The 21,635-nt window shown below is 48.1% G+C and overlaps 1 protein-coding gene and 1 long non-coding RNA gene across 14 annotated transcripts in view; one reads left to right on the forward strand and one right to left on the reverse strand.

Moving 5' to 3' along the window:
• Positions 1-21,635, forward strand: part of sox6 (SRY-box transcription factor 6) — a 132,102-nt gene that overhangs the window by 88,437 nt on the left and 22,030 nt on the right. For 11 of the 12 annotated variants that reach the window (XM_028956128.1, XM_028956130.1, XM_028956129.1 and 8 more), the window contains 2 exons: positions 5,789-5,912; positions 12,044-12,123. In XM_028956128.1, the coding sequence (XP_028811961.1) occupies positions 5,789-5,912; positions 12,044-12,123 (204 nt within the window). The remainder of the gene's footprint in view (positions 1-5,788; positions 5,913-12,043; positions 12,124-21,635) is intronic. The other variant, XM_028956125.1, reaches the window with a different exon arrangement.
• On the reverse strand, positions 1,858-11,913 carry LOC114765729 (uncharacterized). Of its 2 annotated transcripts, XR_003742706.1 has the most exons (5): positions 11,228-11,913; positions 10,294-10,475; positions 6,884-7,010; positions 5,323-6,057; positions 1,858-2,343 (listed from the first exon to the last, which is right to left on the reverse strand). It is a non-coding gene; the product is annotated as an uncharacterized LOC114765729 (long non-coding RNA). The 2 variants fall into 2 exon arrangements; XR_003742705.1 differs by having other exon boundaries at positions 5,323-7,010.

Genomic DNA, 21,635 nt, shown 5'->3' on the forward strand with positions numbered 1-21,635 from the left:
CACTAAAGTGCATTCTTCCACGTGGATCAAGGTGTGCCGAACAAACGATGAGAGGTGAGAGGAGGAGAGACGGAAGACGAGTAAGGAAGAAAAGGAGACGATATGCACCGCATGAAACACTCAGCACTGAGCGCTGAGGCCTAAGGCTTATCTTTGATATTTTATATTCAGTACAAACCTAATTGGCTGAAATATTTACAATCTTAAATTACTTTTTTTTTTTTTTTTTTTTTTTTTCATTTGCTCTTTGAGGCTCTCCTGCAAAATTCGCCTTGAGTACACATCTCTGTTGAATCCACATTGATCACGTTTCAGAGGGGTTCTCCACGGAGAGACACACACATACACACTCCTTTATTCTCCACCAATCAACTAATTTACTCTGCGTCAGCAACATTCTCCAGCTTCGCTTGTGCACCTTCTTCACGTCTCCTGTCGGACTGCTACAGGTGTGCAGGGGCTCCGGAACGACTCTTCTGCTGGAATATATCAGCAAAGTCGATTTCGGTGGGTTCCAGCTGAACCGACTTTTTGGGTGGGTTGGCATGGGGGGGTTGTCCTGCTTTTAAACAGCCCGGGGCCTAATATAGACATATTGGGGTGGCCGCTGTCCAAGAGCGCTTGTTTTACTGTGTAAGGAATTAGTGGAACAAGAAGTCATCATCGGTTATTCCTCCAGACGGCCGAGCTCGGCGCAGTGTCTGGTTTCTGTGCACCTCGCCCCTCGCGCAAACGTCCGCTGGTTTTTTTTTTTTTTTTTTTTTGGGGGGGGGGTGTTGGCGGCCTAAACACTCCCGTCTGCGCTGTCCGCTGCTTGTTTAAAATGTCTGTTTAACGGGATTACGTCGGCGTGTGCGCGCGCGAGTGTGTGTGTGTCTCCGAGCGCAGATGTTAATCTGCTACCTGTCAGGGGAAAAAATGGCATGTTTTTTTCGGCAGTCGATAAGCCTGAGAGGCATGGGGGGGGGGGGGGTGTAGTTAGAGGTGAAGGTGGGGAGGCGAACTCAAAACCTCGGCCAGACAAAGGGGCTTTGTGGCCTGACCTGTAGCTCCGGAGCTGGACGGGTCCTGCTGTTTACCCTCAGAACTGTGGGGAACAATGCGTTTAGTCTGCCGGGTCCTTAATGCCTGACCCGCATCAGCGGCCAGCCGGATGGGGGGGGGCGCCGGGATCAAAGTCCGGCTCAGGAGTATCGACCTGCGCGGCTGATTGTCATCGGGGAGCAGGTCGGCGGGCAGCGGAGCAGAATATCTGGGACTTTGATAACAGTGAGCTGCTCTGTGTGTGTGTGTGTGTGTGTGTGTGTGTGTTGTACAGACAGTGTGGGGGCAGTGTGTTTATGAACAAGTGTGAGTGTGTGCGAGTTTGTGCGTGTGCTCTAGCATGTGGTCGGGTAAGTGGTGGGGCAGTGGTGGCCTAGCGGTTAAGGAAGCGGCCCCGTAATCCGAAGGTTGCCGGTTCGAATCCCGATCCGCCAAGGTGCCACTGAGCTGCCACTGAGCAAAGCACCGTCCCCACACACTGCTCCCCGGGCGCCTTTCATGCCTGCCCACTGCTCACTCAGGGTGATGGGTTAAATGCAGAGGACAAATTTCACTGTGTGCACCGTGTGCTGTGTATCACATGTGACAATCACTTCACTTTTTTTCTTTTTGAGTCTTCCTGTATTTACCTTTTATAACCTTTACAACCATATTGATTGAAATTTCACTTATTTAAAATGCTGGTATACATTTTATTTTAAAAATGTCATTTTTAATAAGACATATGTTACAAATGTGACATTTTTATTTCCTGACAAAGTGATACAAATATCCAATGTGTGATATCAAAGGCCCAGCAGCTCCTCTGTTCTTTTTGACTTGCTTTAGTGTTACACAGCAACACATGTGTATTTGTGTGTGTGTGTGACGTGTCGATATAGCCGTCTCTTCTTTACATCTGTATTTATTTCCTCCGCACCTGCCGCTGTGTATTTGGGGTCTTTGGGTTGATGTCTTTGTTTACCTGCTTTGACTGGAAGCTCTTTCTCTGTAGTCTCTGGAGTACAGAAACACATTCTTTCACGCACACCTGACACTCTCCCACACTCTGGCACAGACAGATGTGCTGCGGCTTAAATAAGAGGCAGATTAAAACAGAAGCCCCCTTCCCAGCCTCGCGCTCTATCTGATCATGTCAGCGCTGAAGGCATGTGGACGTGTCGGAACAGCTCCTCCTGCTCCTTCATGAAAAGTGAAAGCGGCGCCGGTCCCAGAGTGATGCTAACCGAGGATCCGGCTCCATTTTGGAGTTCAGCTGAACAGGGGTCTAGCCGCAGTCAGGACGTCTTGGGGGGGCTCCTGTTGGAAGAAGAAGAAGAGAATTTGAAAAAAAAACAAAAAAAACAACATCTTAAAAGACACCGAGGAGGATGGGTGCTGACAGGGACCCTATTGAGCGCGGTAATGGCTTGTACATCTCCATTTCCCCTCCACCCGTGTGACGGCCGGGCCAGGGCCATCAGGACAGAAGCGGAGAGGAGTGAAAAGGGGTTAAAAAAAAGACCCTCAATAACACAAGCAGACAGATATAGACATCCACACGACTCGCACCAGCATCAGCCACTCCACAGCGGCCAGTCCCGGTATCCCCGAATCCTCCCTGTCCCTCGATCTCGGTATTTTTTTTTTTTACTGCTGATGCCAACATTTCCTCTAACAACATTGATTAATCCATACGCCTGCATTTAACCCTCGTTCTCTCCCTTCGCCCCTTTTCCTTGTGGCATTTAAACCCTTGCATCTGTGCCGTGCTCCACATTGTGTACATTTAGCTCCTTGGTGGAAACGTTGAGAAAATGTGCGTCAGCGCCTTCAACGAATTGAAAAGGAGCCGTGACTCATGTTGCAGGCGGCGCGGCGCGGCTCGCGCGGCCTTCGTGCAGGTCATGTGATTGGATGCAATGGTGCAACCCCCGCCCCCACCCCTCCTCCCCCGTCGCTCCTGGTCCAGAGAGCCGGTGCGGACTGGGGTCTCTGCCAGAGCTCCTTGTGACTGATTGCTACAGATGCTCTTCCTCAAGTATTCCGAGTGAGATCCTTAACATGGGGGGAGGGAGGGGTGTCTCTTTGGGGACAAACAATAGCACCTGTTCCTCATAAGACGCGACCGTTCATGTATCTTTAATGAAGCTCGGGGGCAGATGGCACGAAATGGCATTATCCCGTACTTAGCCGGGCTATGACAAAAGGGGAGCGGTGCCAGGGGCAACAATAGGCCGCATTTTTTTTACGGGGAGCCGGAAAAGGGGATGGTGAACCCCCCTCAGATACCCCACTCACATCTGCTGCACTTCATTCTCTCACACTCCTGAAGATCACCCCGCAAATGGAAATATGCTGGGCATGCAGCCGGCTGGCAGATGAACTCGAAGAGGGTTACACAATTACACACACACACACACACACACACACACACAGCATGCACTAATCATATTCTTACACATTTTATATAAAGCTATTATTATTATCATCATAATTAAATAATGAACATACTGTAATTGATCAACTTAATCATAAATAAATACATAATACAACCATGATAATAATACAGTGGCATGAGCTGAATAAACTAAAATTGCTGATACAGATGAGCTTTGACGATCCCTTTCATTTATCCAATCCATCTACTGTGCAGTAGCAGGCACTTTAATTCCATTCTCGGCCCATCAGCAGTCGAAGCGGCCCTGCCGGTGCAAATCTTTAAATCCATAAGTGCATTGTCAGGGCAGGCGGTGTGTCGAGGAGCGCTAACCTCCACCATTTACCCTGTTGCAGAGTCCATGCTTCCATTAACCCTACTCGGACAAATCAGCATTTGGATCTCATCAACGTTCCAAAATGTGAATAAATTCATACCCTTCTCATAATTTTTTTCACATAGTTGTGTACTTAACCACCTTGTTTTTATGATTTCACAATTAAAATCAGAGCTGGACGTTAATTATGAAGCAGTAGGAATGGAGAGGAAATTTAGCACAGCAGCTTGTAGCGCCGCTCGGGAAGACTCGTGTTGCGCAGGACGGTTTAATCATAATCATGTATGTGACTGACCCTCGCTGACCCTTCTGGCAAAGAGCACCATAAACGTTGCACACATGTAAATTGCATCTGAAAACACACACACACACACACACACACAGCGATGTCCAGCCCTGATTCTTTTGGTTAATTTTTTATTTTTGTCGTTCGCACATTGTCCACAAGAGTTTTTAGTGCAGAACCCCCCCCCCCCCCATGTAATTTGGAAGTCCTTTAATAGACCATTTACTTTTGTCATGGCGCAGCACATTTGAAGTAATACGTTTCAGATTACAGGAAAAAACACAGAGACTGACGCAATTCTTCTCTCTGTCGTTCTTTTTCCTGGGGCGCTTGTGGCAGTTGCACTTTCCCCAAAAAAGCTCAGTGGACAGAAAGTCTGGATTCGTATTCATTCGGCCCGGCAGAAAAACTAATCGGTGTTACGGGGTGCTGAAGACGGGTTTAGTACCTGGGGAGGGAATACGCTGCGTGGGTCAGTTAGCCGGCGTGGGTGGGGCTGGGGAAATGTGGCTATCACTTGCAAGATCTGGGAGCAAATCGTGGAGCGAGCGGGAGGGGGGTTGTGGAGAGGGAAATAATAATAAAACGGCCTTCGCTCCGAGCAGGTTGATTTCATGCCCCAGTGCCGAGGCAGTAATTGCGCCCAGACCTGCTCTTTTTTTTTATTTTTTTTTTTTTATGCGGGTTGATTTTAAGAGGGACAAATGGAGAAAACGTTGGGCAGAGTGTTTATTTTGGGGGTGGGGGTGGTGAACTTTACCGACCCGTTTACCGGGCCGGGCCCCCACGGGACCCGGGCCTGCGTTGCGGGGCCGAGGCCGTCGCGGGGCCCACGGTAGCGCTGCTGGAGTCTGTCAGAGGTGGGCAGGAAGGGGGAGATGACAGCCAGATTGGGGCCTGCCTCACGTCCCTGCACCGGGGCTTCACCCAGCACCCCTCTGGAAATCAGAAAACCGCACAAAAACACACACACACACACTCTTACACACACACACACATGCACAGATGGGCAGTTTTCCCGCTTCTTTAACCACTGGGGCTCAGACGCTGTAAATTTCCGGCCTTTTATCGTCTGTATAAATGATCTCCCGAAATTACGAGACAGCAGCAGTATATCTGCCAGGGTCCCTGGCTGTCACCCCCCAAACGGGCCACGTTGGTCCCGGTCGCCCCGCACAGCACGAGCGGAGCCGAGGAGACACGACCTCAAATCATCGCCGGTGACGAGAATCTCACCTGTTCTGTGCACCGCCGCTGTCGTCTGTTTTCATTCCTGTTCCGTAGCGTTTTATCCTTCCGTATTCTGAGCGCTCTGGCAGACGCCTTGAATAGAGATTTGGCCCGAAGTGGAGTACATCTCTCTGATTGATGGCCCCCACAGCGGCCGTGGCCGCTTTGGCTTTGCGACGGCGTGTTTATTTTTTGCCGTTGTTGCCAGTTTAGAGACGGTGGCTTTCCAGCATTTCCCACATTCTACTTTTCTCAGGGAAAGAAAGGTGAAGTTACCGTGTGGAGGAGACATAATGGTTGCTGATCCGCTGCGGATCAGGTGGGGTGGAGCGGGGGCGCGCACGTCTCTTTGATGTGATAATGCGCGATTGGCCGGGATTAAGGCCGGCGCAGGTATTGTGGCCGCGTCCGTCGGAGGCTGCTGTCAGGGTGCGTTAGGCCGGCGTCTGATCTCTGCGCTTTCTGTCTCCAGCAGGTCCAGGGTCACATGCCTCCGCTCATGATCCCCATTTTTCCACACGACCAGCGCACTCTGGCTGCGGCCGCCGCCGCCCAACAGGGATTCCTGTTCCCACCGGGAATGTCGTACAAGCCAGGTAAGAGTCTGTTCAGCGTCTGCCTCGCCTCTCCTGCATCAGTCATCTCTCCTTTTCATCTCTGGTTCTGTTCCTGTCTTCTCTCTGCGTCTCACTCCTTCTTGAACTCTTTATCTTTCTTAGATCTTTTGTCTTTTACCTCTGGCTAAAACACACACACACACACTTAAAACTCTCTCTGGCTCATATGCAAGACTTTACATCTCAACATCGACAACTCAAACTCAACTTTATTGACACTGTTAAGCAAATGGCACTGGCGCAGCTCTAAAGCAAACAGCGTCACAATATAAAGAGGGAACAATGAAAAACTGAGAAGCGATGGAATCGGATCTGCCAGGCGGGTTATCAGGAGTGGCTGAATGGAGACGGAATCGTTTGTCTGTCAGCGGGATTAGCCCCGTCACGATTAAAGGACGCCATCGGCCGCGCAAACAATAATTACGGTAACAATGGAGCGCAGCGCTAATATTTACAGCGGCGCCTCTTTATGAAACGCAACACAAACAGAACCTTTGGCCATGACCCCGCCGGGGTTTTACGCGTCTCCCTCACAGCCATGCAGATGATTCCTCACACTTGGTTCACTCCACTCTGTTCTCATCTAAGAAGATAATCCAATGCGGCCCCCGGTCTGGACGGACCGTCCAGGCAGGAATGTTGCGTTAAAATTCTCAGACTCTCAAAAATATAATTGCCTTTGAGGATCAAGATACGAATGATGGGGTTAATCTTAAAAAACCGGGATCAAAAGGTCGGTGCATTGTGAAAGGCGTCAGTGTCACTTGCCCACCAGTCATTGGTCATGTGACAATCCATCCTCCCCTCTCTCTCATTCTCTTTTTTTTTTTTTTTTACTGTATTTATTCTTATTAGTACAGTTCCTATATCTTCCCCCCTTAGCGTCTTTGTGTATTTCCATTCCTGTGTTCTGTGGGGCCAGTCGTCACATTGACGCTGTCCCCACTCACCTGCTCCTGAGCCCACGCACGATGAATGCGATGAATCGCGTCACCTTGGAATGGAGAAATGCTGCCATTCAGCTTCAAGGTGGCCACGGCCATCGGACAATGGGTCTGGATGCAGGAGTCCAGGAATCTAAACAGAAAGTTGATGTCAAAATGAAAACACTTTAATTGCCATCTTGGAATGTTACAAGGCTGTTGAGATAACACTGACATGCATTCATTTAAAAAGCTATTATTTCAGAAGAACTATAATAGACTTGGGTCATGTTCACTAATGTCATACCAAGTATTACTTCAGGATTAATAGAAATAAACAGATAAAAACAAGAAAGGACCGCTTGAGAGTTTTCAATATTTTGAAGTGGAGGAACTAACTACCCACTCAGTCCTTTTTGTTGGCGTGTAATTATTTTTGACACCCAGAAGATGACCTTTGATGATGTTTTATAAACAAAGTTTAAAGAGGTACGAGCCTGTAGCAATGATTGACAGCTCTCACACACCCTACTTCCTCATTCTAGACTGTTGTTGTGCAGTGTTGTACAGGACTGATTCTGCCCACAAAACTGCCAAAACGTTCTGATAATTATTAACATACTTAAATATGGGTCCATGAACACAGCATTTTTTTAAAAAATATATCATAATCTGGCAACGCTGAGTTCAGAGTCCTGACTTCCTGTGGGGTTCCATTTTGTGTACGTTGCGCATACCTACACCGTCAGCCAACATCACAAACATCCCTGTTATAATAATCTCAGGAACCATCACCCTATTTTACCCATTACCCTAACATGCAGAGAGATGATCAGCACTTTTCCTTTTAAACTAGTCACTCTTTCTTCTGTGAATGTCCCCAGGCTAGTTCATAATGGCAACATCATTTTTTGATGTCGTGCCTATAGGAAAATGTTTGCTGTTTATTAATTAAACGATATTGTGTACCAGTTATTACTCTCGCGTCCAGGGGATTCTGTATTTGGGAAGGTAAGTTTAAAAAGCCCCTCAGCGTGAGGCTGGTTTCCCCCCGTAGGGATGCAAGGTGCCGTGCTCTCAGGGCCGTTACCTCCCCTACCTGTCCCAGCATGCCTCCGCTCCTTTTGTGTGTTCGCTGGGATGGGGGAAGAGAGCAAGAATTTTCTCCTCACGCAAGCATTCCATATGCAAACAACAAATTTTCAGGAAATTGCTACAACATGCAGCCTGACTCCCTGCCAGGCCGGTTACCCGCATGCACCGAGCACGTCTCCCTATTGTTCTCCCTAAAGAGAGGTACATTCCACTCGCACCCCTTGTAATTAAAAATTAAAGCCAATTCCTGCCCACGGGTGTGCTGGATCAAGCCGCCCCGATCCCGAGCCGACGCTCCGTTGTCTCTCTCTTATCTCCTCCGTGCCATTGACTATCGGCCGCGAAGGGGCTGAAAACGCACAGGCGAGGGTTTTCCCCCCTCTGGCTGAGCCGTCTATTGACACATCAGTAGGCCGCTGGGAAATGACACGCTGCAGGATCAGTGAGCGGAGAAGAGAGAGATGTCAGAGAGGAGAATTTATGTCCTCGGCGCTCGGCGGGGAAAGCCCTGGACTCCCTTTGTCTGCTCCCGCAGAAAACTACATTTGTTGTCAGCACCTCATCAAACACAGCGAGAACAGAGCAGCGAGAGCAGATGAGCGGGAGAGGTTGGTTTTAAAAAAAAAAAAAAAAAGAATAAAAAAAAGGCTGAGCAGTCAGCAGGTGAGCCACAGAACATTACAGGGTGTGGTAGAGCAGCTAATAAATTAACTATAAAGCCGGGGATGAAAAAAGAAAGTCAGCTATTCCGGAATTGCGGAGGCATGACAGACTGAACAAAGAGCCTGAGGGGATTCTTCAGCCAGTTTGATTTTTTTATATGTTTGACACAGAAAGTGTTTTAGTACAAATACCGGGAGTTATAATGGAAGCCCGGGCGCTGGTCGCTTTCCGCTGCATTATGCATGAGTTTGTAAAGCGAAGAGAGAGAAAACGATGAACAGCTTGGCCCTTGCATGCGGTGTCTCCCCGAAACACAATCCCCGATCGGATGATCCAGGCCACGTAAAGCCAGGAGCTCCGCGGTGTCCCCGGCACTCAGCGGAGATAAGTGCCTCGCTTACCCGTCGCCCTGCGGAGCTGTACCGCGGCCTCAGTCCACACACACACTGTGCTCAATGATCTAGCCCCCCATTGGCCAGGGGCTGTGTCCGTTGGTCATCTTTTATGCAGAGTGCCGCTGTGGCACCCCCCCCATCCGTGTACATTGACTGTAATGGGTCCGCAGAACGACTCCTTAGCCACTGGCTGTTTTACGTTGGGATGAGGCTACAATGCCTTATTGACTTCCCACCGCAGGAGCCTACGATTAGCTGCCAATAAATCTCCTTAGCCCTCCGTTTGGGATCATGCCACGTTTGTATGGGTACGGATGGAAAAATCAACTTTTCCAGTTCATTGTCACCAAGAACAAACATTAATTTCCCTGTTCAAGGGCTGTGTTAGTGTATTTCTGGACCCTGCAAAAAACAAACAAAACAAACAAACAAATAAATAAATACTTGAACTGTCAATAAATTAAAAACGCTAATTCATTTATTACAAATTTCACTCACTAAAATGCATCAGACCGGGAGTGTCGTAGAGATGACCTGGACATTTTTAAATAAAACACCCTGCATTCTGTGAGCATAAATAAAATGGAAATATAATTTTGTGCAAATAACTTTGGTTGTCTCAATAGTTCAGTAGGACATCTTTTATTTCCGTTAAAGAGTTGATTCAGATGATATACCTAAAAACGTAGTGATTCGTGTATCATATGGTAATGAAAAAAAATGCCCATAAGCAGGCGTGCCATTCAATAATAGCGATTAACATGTTTTTTTTGACAGCCCTACAAAAAAAATATTTTCCTCGTTCAATTGACTACAAATATGGCAATTGACAAACTCATTCTAATATTTTGGTCCCCATCACAGACACTGTCCATTTTAGAAGATCTAGAAGACCATGTCTGAGGCAGAATAAATTTGAAGCTGTTGCCCTTGGCATCAGGTGGCCTGAGACTGAGTGCCTCCCAAATAACTCTTCCCTCACTCTCCTCCACCTCTTCATTAAGCCGGCTTGCGCTCTCTGTTTTTTTCAAGCACCAGCTGTAGTGCCCGCCCTTTGCCAATCGGATGGTCCTTTTCTCATGAAGAGGGTCAGTGCCAAGATGGCAGCCCCGGACATAACTAGCCTTGCCATTGCAGCTTGATACATGGACCCAAATAGAGTGCAGAACAGTGAGAACCATCAGGCTTCAGACCAAATCTAAGGATCAAATTAGGGTTTTTCTGCTTTTATGTTTATCTAAAACCAACCTTTAAGTGTAGGACTAGCATGTTTTGTATTCTTACCATTATAGAGACTTTCCTATTTAACCTGCTGGATTACTGAGGGCCTGGGGATCCGGTGTCCCCCGGGTCTTTTTGGCAGCCAGTGTCTAAACACAGTCACCTTTGGAGGCCACAGAGTGTCTTTTGAACCAGCCCGCAGCCTGGAGACCTGCCCAGTCTGCCTGACGTGATTCCCTGCAGCCCTGTCACCCAGGGTCCCAGGATTCCCAGGGGTTGAAAAAAACTTGTTAGAAGAAGAGAAATAAGAATAGATGAAGAAGAGGGGACATGCTGGACAGGAACGACCCTCCCTCCTCTCTCTCATAGCACTGTATGAAAGTCACATCAATTGTGAGCTTCATGTCTCCCCCTCTTGGGCGTGATGGAGGTTTCAATATCCAGAATGTTTCACAATGTGCTGCATTGGACAAAATTGGAATGTGTTACAGCGAGAAAGTTAAAAAGAGAGGGAATTCACGTTTTCCCTCCATACATGTGTTTTAATAAATCTATATGTTTGTGCTGGAAAACGTGGACATTTTCTTTCTCACCCTAAATCATTCTTCTCTTTCTCTCTGAACATTATAATCAACTATCTCAATTCAGAGAAAATGCCATTTCTAAGTAATGTTACACTCACATTTACCTGTTGGCTGCAGGAATGCTATTATGGATTTTATTTAAATAATACAAAAGACCACTATTGAAAAAAATTATACAAAAATATCCGTCTGCATTCCATCTCCTAAATGTAATCTGTGTGATATAGGAAGATGCATCTAAAACACCAAAAAATGTGGCCAGAAAAAATTCCTGAATAAATAAACAAATACATACATAAAGGATTCTGATTCTTTTGTTTTTGTTCTTGACAGCATTTGTAATTCCCTTTTTGTTCTTTCATTCTTTTTGTTTCATTTTTTAACCCATTTGGTTCCTCAAGGAGCCTCCTTACCAAAGATGTTTCCCCCTTGTCTTCGCTTTCCTTCCCTCTCTTCGCCCGTCTCTTGTTTTAAAACCCCACAGAATACCGTTTAACAAGCTCCCTGAAGGATCCGTGTTTGATTGCTTGCCGTTCTTGTTTGACACGATGAGATAAGGGAGTGCTTAAGTCTGCTGTTGTTTGGGCTTCGTTTTCATTGCACTGTTGATGAATGTGATCTGTAGATAAAAAAATGTGTCTTTCCTAATCTCGGCTGTGTGTTTCTAAGCACTTACTTGTTCCAACCAGTTTTTGTGGCGCTGTGCTCCTCACCTGTGCCAAGACTCTCACTCAGAGACAGACAATGTGCACGTTGGACAATAGCAGGGCACGTCTGCAGGCCTGTGAAGAGAACACGCCGCTTCCCCTGTTCTAATAACACGTAAACACCGCAGACGTTCAGCAACGCTTTTAACCGCTTCTAACTTGCCGGCTCGCACACCACACGCTTGTTTTTACGAAACACCAAAGCCCTTGAGCGCAGAGCGAGAGAGGAGGGGAGCAAGGAAAGTGACAGGGAGACGACAGGGGCGAAGACGAGGCCGAAGGAGAGAGGAGAGACGGGAGAGGAGGGGAAAAGGCAGGAGGAGAGACGCTCCTCAGTAATCCCGCTCTGCTCTGCCCAGCTGAGCCTTTTGTTGGTGCAGATGTTTGGGCCGGGTGCCGAGGCGGCGGGAGGGGGGGGGGATAGGCAGGCTCGGGGGGGGACCGTGTTGGCACTTGCCTGGCTGCCGTTGGGGCCGCTCATTGTCTCAACCTGTGCCGTATTGTTCTCTCTTCCCCCGACAGGTGATAACTACCCGGTGCAGTTCATTCCATCCACAATTGCAGCTGCCACCGCGTCAGGACTCAACCCTCTGCAGCTTCAGGTATGTACAGAAAAAAAAAAAAAAAAAAAAAGGTAGAAAAGAATGTGGCGGCCGGCTGCCAAGCCCTCAGCAAAGCGCTGCGAACCAGCTGTATGCTAAGTAACGAGCCGCACGCTAAATAGCACTGCGAGCCGGAGGATTCGCCAGCGCTCTCCCCCGAAACACGAGCCTGCAGTCACTTGCGAGATGGCAGATATATACGACGGTAATGGTTATGGTGGAGGACATAGGCCCGCCCACTCAACATCAGCCCTATGACATGCTGATCACATGATCCCGTGCGACTTTTGGGTCTTCTTGCCAGATACGGATGTCGTCACTAAGTTAGGACAATAAAAGCTGGAAATGATAAAATACTGACCTTTGGTATGAAACAGGTCCAAACTGTTACATAGATTGGTGTGGCACATTTATTTAGCTGAAAACCATTGATTGTTGAACAGGCATATCAGGCTGGAGGGGTTAAGCACAAGTTATCGCCAATCTGCTGTGATAGAGGCAATTACAACCAGCAGACATTTTGAGAGAGCCGCGTATCGTTTATTTAAAAATTAAAAAGAGGCGTGATGCGCATCATGGGAAGCAGAGTGATATTGAGACTGAGAATGCTGGGACAGGTTCCAGCAGCCTCCAGGCTCCTGCTGTGGAGTTCTCAGGGATTGGTTGTACTCGTCAGTCAGAGGCTTCAGTTGTAGATGCTTATCTGCATTCTCATTACCGCCCTACTCATCACCACTTTTTTGTTTCCAAAATTGACAGCATGGTTTCCCTCGGATCGCATTTGCATAACAAACATGCCGACCCTCAGGATTACGCTACTGTCATTGTTCTTGGCGCCTCGCTGCAGAACTATCAGAAGCATGAATTGGATGTGCAGGATGAAAAATACACTGCCCCCCCAAAAAAATAAAGGGACCACACAATTAGACACCCTAGATCTGAATGAATGAAATATTCTTATTAAATGTGCTGACAACAAAGTCACACAAAAATTCAAATAAAATTTATCAGCCCATGCAGGTCTGGATTTGGAGTCACACTCAAAATTAAAGTGGAAAAACACACTAGAGGCTGATCCAACTTTGATGTAATGTCCTTAAAAGGCTCAGTAGTGTGTGGCCTCCACATGGATGGTCTCCTGAGGGATCTCCTCCCAGGCCCGGACTAAAACATCCACCAACTCAGTCTGTGGACAGTCTATGGTGCAACGTGGCATTGGTGGATGGAGCGAGACATGATGTCCCAGATGTGCTCAGTTGGATTCAGGTCTGGGGAAATGCCACCCCACACCATTACGGACCCACTGCCAAACCGGTCATGGTGGAGGAGGTTGCAGGCAGCAGAACGTTCTCCATACCGTCTCCATACTCCAGTCATGTTTGTCTCATGTGCTTAGTGTGAACCTGCTTTCTTCTGTGAAGAGCACGGGACGAATTTGCCAGTCTTGCCGTTCTCTGGCAAATGCAAAACGTGCTGTAAGCACAGACACATCAAACCTTCTTGCCTCAGCTCGCATTGATGGGCCATCCTGGATGAGCTGCACTACCTGAGCCACTTGTGTGGGTTGTAGACTCCGTCTCAGGCTACCACTAGAGTGAAAGCGCCACCAGCATTCAAAAGTGACTAGAACATCAGCCAGAAAGGATAAGAACTGAGAAGTGGTCTGTGGTCACCACCTGCAGGACCACGCCTTTATTGGGGACATCCTGCTAATTGCCTATATTTTCCGCCTGTTGTTGGAAATCCCTTTATTTTTTTTGAGCCGTTTAGTTAAGAGCTGACACAATCCAAGTAGGGTTGAAGCAACAAAGCAGCGTCCTTCTTAAGTGAAGGAACAGGTCTTCAGATGTTCTGCTTTTGTGAATGCGGTTGTTTTGTCAACAGCCTGGATAAGTAGTCGATAGCCGTTGGACATTAAGCTCTCTTGCACTGAGATTCCAGGGAAAAGAAAAAAAAAAGGGAAAACACAAGAGAGAAAGAATCTTTTTTTCCTTTCTTGCTGATACCCAAGCTCAGTTTGTCCTTCAGAACCTTATCACCGTTAGCATTAATGAGCCTTGGCAAGTCCTGACAATGCTGCAGCTGGGACTGGAAAGGTCTCCTTTATCACCGTGGCTATGGGAAGAACAATCGCGAATGGGGAAGGTGTGGGATGGGTTTGCTCATGCACCTGATGATTAGTGCGTTTGTGTGTGTGTGTGTGTGTGTGCGTGCATTTTAAAAGTGATTCATTTCCTGTTGGCGTGTGTATGTTGAAGACGATTACTGAAGAGGATTTATGGTTTTGCACGTTCCATTTTTTTCTTTTCGGATTTTTTTTTTTTGCATTTATCAAGACTTTTGCAAGCAGCTGTGTGAGTGTATGTGTGTGTGGTGTTTGGCGGAGTTCCTTTAACTGGGAATGATGGCATGACTCAAGCCTGCGGGGTCTATTTATAGAGGCTTGCCGGGTCAATCAGAGGCTGGGATAGTCGTATATCTGTAGGGAAGGGGCTCCAGCCATTAATTCTGATAATGTGTTTAACCCTGGGAATGGGCTAAAACACGGCCCCCTAGACCATGACTTGGCTGACCTTTCTGGAACACAGTAAACAAAAAGAGGTGCATTCCCATTAATTGAAGTCTACCCGCCTGCCTTATACTTCGCCTCGCCGGCTGCTATTTACCCTGCGCAGAGTCTCCCTTAAAACAGCAAGGCTAGTTAAACATGCCCTTTACTCTGGCACCGGGATCACCGTGTCATGTGACCGCTGCGGCTTCCTCTACAAAAAAGCGCCACGGAGTGGGATGATTAAAACATAATATCATGCCGGAGATGGAGATGATTAAATCCGCGCTTGGCCGCGGTGGTGATAGCGTTAGCGCTAGCTCGCTTTTGGAAGGTTCGCGGTGTTTGGAGATGCACGGAACCAGGGACAAAGGGGGGCGGGGGCACAAAACAACCTTTTGAAACAAAGAACAACCGACAGGCAGAATGGAAACGTGGAAATATTTCGTATTTATTATTTTTGTACCGGCCCAGCCTCCCAGGTCGTTGTTAATGAGCGGTGTTTGTGGAAGGGCAGCGAGACGTGCGGGGCACTCGGAGCGTGATTGATCAGTAATGGGTTCGCCAGCGTGAGCTCGCCGTTCACGCCTCGGCGAGCAACGCCGACCCCTCACCTGCCGCGGGGCCTTACTTCCTGTGCCAAGGGATCCGCCCACCCAGGCGCACCATTGGCTTGGCGTGTCTCTCTAATTAAAATATCTCCCTGCCTGTCATCATCCTGGCAAGGTATCATTTTAAGCCATTTACACCTCCTCGATTGTGAAAATACACGGACCTTAAAATAGTTGCCGGTGTCGGTGGAGCTAATTTCCACAATGCAGCGGCAGTAATGTGCTCAACCAGCCTTCCTTCATGTAGGCCACGCACACCCCTCACGTAGGCTCCACCTGTCATATCTGCCGATGGTGGGCGAAGTAAAGCACCGACAACCCACCCTCGTCTCTCCACCGTCGCGGCAAAAAAAAGGTCTGTGGCTTCTGGTCGGCTCGACTCTCGCTCCTTGCGGTCGGAGCGTAATTTGCTTATCCGAGGGGGGTGGCGGAGCGTGACAGAGGCTCCCGTTGTCACCTTCTCACTCCCACACGTTTGCGTGGTAATTTCGGCCCGCGCCTCTCCCCCCCCCGACAGATTGTTCCACGTCCGCGGCTAACAGCGGAGCAGGATGCGCTGCCCGTCTTTATTAACCCTCATTCACTGGCAGTGCGAGGCGGCGGAAGACCCTGGGAACAATGGCCCCGCTCTGGACCGCCCCTCGCCTTATTAGAACTGACACCTCTCACGCCGGCTCGGAAATTGCGCTCGGGGCGCAAAACCGGCACTCGGGCCTTTTCCTGAGACGAGAGCCGGACTAAAGCAAATTATACTAATTCCACAAAAGAATGCTGCCATTCCTCTCGGCCCTGTTTCCTCCATCTGGATTGGCACTTAATTCGCTGGTCTGCAAGATCACCTTGCATCAATTGCACCGAGAAAAACAATTTCCTTAAAGCCATTCTCCGTCTTGATATATTGTTTGCCCGTTTTAAAGGGTGGGGGCTATAAACAAATCCGAGGCGAGCGCCGAGAGAAGTCTGCTTTTCATCATGGAAAGCAGAATTTCGGGCTTAAGCAGTTTTAAAGTAAGCATCATTGGATAAAGCCAAACATCTGCGTCCTCCCTCGATCGGAATAGGGTAGAGGGCCACACGGTGCCGACTGCTGGTTACCCCGTCCCTTAGCGAACACGTATCTGCGCTCTTCCTTCCCAGCAGTATTTGTGTCTCTGCATCTCCGTCTCCTCTTGCGTTGCCTTTTCTTCCACTAAATTGCCCATTCCTGCCACATCCTTATGCCCACAAAAAAAAAAAAAAGGCCAGGACATTAAAATTGCTCAAGTGGTGACCGTACACTACCATTACTGTCCGTGTTGGAGGAGCCTGACACCGGGTAAACATCCTTCAGCGCCTGTCGGCGAGGACATGAAAGGCAACGAGAAAAAAGGACACGTGTGTAGGGGGGTGGCCGCTGGAAGAGAGCTCCTTTTCGGAGCTGGAGTGATGGAAGACGACCCGGCAAGAGCCGAGAGCCCTCAGCCGGAGAGAAACGTGGCATTATCTTTTGTTTGGATGCAAATGGCTCAATGCTCCGGATGTGTAGAAGTAGACCAGAGGCCCTTGCCTTCACTTACAACAAGTGTATATATAGAGAGAGAGATAGATAGATAGATATAGATATAGCTATATATATATATATATATATATATATATATATATATATATATATATATATATATATAGAGAGAGAGAGAGAGAGAGAGAGAGAGAGAGAGAGATAGATAGATAGATATAGCTATATATATATATATATATATATATATATATATATATAGAGAGAGAGAGAGAGAGAGAGAGAGAGAGAGAGAGAGAAAACAGCTGTTTATTGTGACGGAGAAGTCAGGAGGAGCGTAGGTTTTACCCTTCAGAGAGGAAGAAAGGTGGATGGCTGGAGGGACGCTTTGGAGAAAACAGAGACAGATGGACTAATCTGATGAAAAACCAAAGCGAACAGCTTCAAAACGCTGCCTCTGGCCGGCAAAATGAGGAGAGCAGCTCTGAATGAGCTCTGTGGGTCTGGGACGGGGGTAGGGAGCAAGTCCGTGGGGTCCTTAACAAGTCTGTCCAGAATCTGCCTGCAAGAGTCAGACTGACCTCAAAAGAGCACCGGATCTGGCCTGAGAAGGGCCGTATTGGTTAGAGAGAGAGAGAGAGCGAGAGAGAGATGTGAAGATGAGTGGGGAGGGAAGGAGGGAGGGAGGTAGGGAGCAGGTTTCTGCGCCAGCAGATGAAACAGATGTTGGGCCATACTGGAAAGCATCGGCGCAGTGCACCAGGGCGCAGCCTCTCTCTTCTCGACATCTGGCCTGGCCTGGGTCATCCTGCCCGCCCAGGGCACAGAGCCCGGACAAGCCACGTGGCAAACAGGGCCTGGCGCTGCGCTGCCTGCTAAACGCCCAAGGCACAGAGGCAGGCTCCCCACGCCAACGCCCGGCTCTGCTAATGCAGAGGTGACGTACGTGAGAGTACGGGGACAATGTGGCTCAGTGAAAGATCCACGCGCCGCACCCATCCGTCCATCCATCCTCACTCGTTTGTCAGGTCCTGCTGCCCCCATCTCCATACGGCTGGTCCTGAGGCTAGAGAAGGGGACGAGGGTGGGGAGGAGGAGGGAGGGGAGCAATGCGGGATCACAGCTGCGAGGGCTTCGGCTGTCCAAAATCTGCCACTGCATTTCGCGGCATCTGCCACGCGCCGATCTGCCCGCCTCCACCGCATCTTCTTCATTTCCACGTCCCCCCCTTCAACTTCCGATCCCAGCGTGCCGTGAGCCACGGCGCAGCGCTCAGTTCTCATTAGTTATTCGTTATATATATATGTCACCAGAGGCTGGTTAATGACTTTCTGATTGGAACCAGTGAATAGTGGTATACGGAGGTGGGGCAGAGGCTTTTGCCGGGCGTCAGCAGAAGTTTCCACAGTGACGCGAGGATAATGTTGTAGCACGCAGAAAAAAAACAAAAAAAAAACAAAGTTAGCCTGGCCATTTGACCCGGCCGGCCTCGAGAGAGCTAACTTTTTATTAGCACAGGCTAACAGGTTGACCTCGGGCCGGGCCATACGTACAGAACCCAAGCGCTCCGGGATGGACTCTGGCCCCTATGGGAGAAAGGGGGAATGGAGGGAGAAGGTATTAGGTAAAGAGTGTGTGTGTGTGTGTGTGTGTGTGTTTAATCTGGCCCTTCTCTCTGACTAAGCTGTATTGCAGTGAGTCATTTAATGCTCAAGTGGACAAAGGTATTAGCCCAGTCAGTGGGCTGGAGCGGCGCAGCTTCAGAAATCACCCAGCTGCTGTCGCACTCGCTCTCCTCCAGCGTCCTCGACAACAAAATACGAAGCTTCTTATATTAGAAATTAGAGGCTGTGTTCAAACACGCACATGAAGACGATGTCTCCTGATGAGCTGAACGTATAAATTAAACGCGGAACGTCTGGTATATTTGGTCCTGTCTGCTGAATTATTCGATTTGTTTGCTCTTATTAGAATAATAGGCCTTTTCAGGGTGCTACATGAAATGTAAATGTTAGATTTACTAGTTTGCCATTCAGAATGCTTAAATTAAATCAGATAATCTATCGCGATATTTCATTTGGTAGCATTTGTGGTTCAGATTTTTCTTCTTTGAGCCCACAGATAACCAGCAAGCGTTAACGTCTTTGTACGTTAATTTTTGCAAACCGTAAATGTACTGCATCTTATGTAGTGATGTGGAGATCTTAGTTGCTCTGTTCATTAAAGCTAATTGCCATTTTATAAGTGATAAATATTCATATGTTATTAATATGTTTTTGCATATTCCCGGCCAATTTTTTACATATCTGCATGTTCTGTATTCTGTCTGGCTGGAGTGACCCATTTTAGTCACCCTGACTCTAAAGTGCAGAGATGTGCTCAGGAATGAGGGATCGGCGGAGAACGGCGAGAGCGAGAAGGAGAGAGGGTGGGGGTTTGACCCCTCTTGCGGAGGTGGGGCAGGATGCCAGCTCAGCCCAGCGTCTGGTCCCTCCGTAGCCATTGACTTTCAGCATGACCCTCATTACCGGCCACACCTTCTGCCGTCCTGCAAGATGGTGGAGAGGAGAGGGAGCCGGCCGACCCGCGAGGAGATGCCTCGGAGAGTCGGGCAGATGCCCTTCAGTCAGGGACTGGAACATGTGTCTACCTCTGGGACAGCATCTGTCAGGGCTGCCAGGGCGTCTTCTTCCTCCTCTTCTCCCTCTTCTTCTCCTTCTTTTTATTTTTATGCAACCCTCTCATTTCCTGCTGCTTAAACCTTATTACAGACACGTTAAAAGCGCTTTGCTGGATGAAAAAGGTGAGAAGCGTGTTAAGTGTCTCCGCTTCCTGTCTGTCCTTGATGTCTGACAGGGGTTTGCATGTCACACCTCCGCTTCCTGTCCCTCTGATTGTATTTATTGTTCTTTCTGTCGGAGGGGCGCGCAGCACGGGCTAGCATTACCCTTCAGCCCCTTTGGCGGCGACCCGCTAATCAGGCCTCACAAAAGGCTGCCTCGCTGGCTCCAATTTGAAGCAAAAACCCAATTATTCTCTTTTTCCGGAACAATAAAGTTCTTCCCACACAAGGTCGGGGTCTGCGCCCATCTAGACCATTTTAACAAACATCTGTCCAGCAGACGCGTCGCCGCAGTCCCACTCCAACCCTCCCCTCCTATAATGAAAGACCACAGCAAACTGTCAGTCATAAATAATAACTAACTATGCGTAAATTGTGCCGAATTACCTGAATTGGTAAATGTTCTTTTCTTTCTTTTTTTTTTTTTTTTGGGCCTTTTTGTTTTTTCGAGAGGGTATAAAGGGTGTCTTTATGCTGTTGCTATCACTGTGGGAACCCAATCAGACTGTCATTTCCGCAGCTGATGTCCTGTTGTTTGTCCGGCTCCCCCTGGAATAGTGATCCTATTGTGTTGCACCAATGGGCGAGCGATAAAGTTTCATGTCAGGGAGAGAGCGTGCGTATTTACTGCACTGATGTGCCACCGTGTGAAAAGCCAGGGCTTCTTCACTCCAAACTGTGCTATTAATTCTGTGCATTTTCAAACCTGCTTAACAAATGCTATTATTAGGTATTCCATACTGTAGTTGAATAGTTTGTTCTGATTGGTTCCTGTTATTCTTAATTCACTTTGAACAGGGGAGGGGGGGTTCTTCTTTTATCCGTGTTTAAATTGGGGGTCTACGCAATTTTCATTTATTCAGTGTTGAAATGCATACATTTTGGAGAATGTCCATAGTATAAGCAATATAGTTGACTATGACTGCTTTTGGTTGTATCGACGCAGCTTTTAAATGCTTAGTATGCTATTTATGCTGTTCTGCTTACATGTTCGCTGAACGCTATTAGGCTTTAGCTCTTGTGTTGAGGATTTTAATTTATGTGCCACTTACTCAAGTGAGGTCACAGAGGGCACAGCCTGTTTAGTTCAACCCTCCTACTTAAGGCTGGAGACAAAAGCATTAAACAGTTTAACCATTTACCTGCGGCACCGATCAGTGCCAGTGTGGGGGTGACTACTGTGTTCGGGCTGGAAGCCCACGAGGGAACAAAGCGCAACTGTTTTCCAACTCGCCCTGCCGGGCTGACATCTGAAATGGGTTATCAGCTCGTTGCTAGAGGTTCAGTTATAAAATAATAACTCACGGCACTTTATGGGTTATGATATATGGAGGATATGTCGTCAGTGAAATGGAAAAATCTCCGCTTGGCACGTGCCTTGTGATCCACCCAGTAGAAGAAACCCACACGCTCACACACACACAAATCATGTTGAGGACCTCCCTTTTCCTGTGGCAATTAATGATTGACATTCGGAGTCCTGCTAGTCATTTAAACCATATGCCGGCTGTGTGCGTCCGCTACGTCACCAGCAAAGCCACCGACTCCAGGCCAGTGAAAACAAGCTTCACGGTGATTTCAGGGTCTACAGATTTCAACCTTTTAATAAAAAGAGCGAGACTGAAACCCACTTTGAGTGTCGCTCTAGTCACTCATTACTGGAGCTCCTGGAAGGGAAGGGGCTACCAAAAAAAAAAAAAGAAGTGCGTAAGTAAAGTTCTCCTGTGGAAGAGCGTTAGGAAATGAGATATGAGAGCCGTCTGGAACGGCAGGCTGAGAACTTGTGTGATGAGAGGAAAAATCCGAGTCCAAGCCTCTTGTATTAAAGCCATCTCCGTGTGGGTTTTTCAGCCTTCTGTCTCTCGCTCTCTCCCTGGATTCAGACGCAGCCTTTGATATACAGTTAAGATCTTTGATGGAACTTCTGTGCCAGGATGGAAAGACAGGGAAGAGGAGAGAGAGAGAGAGAGAGAGAGAAGAAAAAGAGAGTGGAGTGGAGGCTGGTGGGGGGTAGAA

Source organism: Denticeps clupeoides, chromosome 16 (assembly GCF_900700375.1).
Source record: "Denticeps clupeoides chromosome 16, fDenClu1.1, whole genome shotgun sequence".
NCBI lineage: Eukaryota > Metazoa > Chordata > Actinopteri > Clupeiformes > Denticipitidae > Denticeps > Denticeps clupeoides.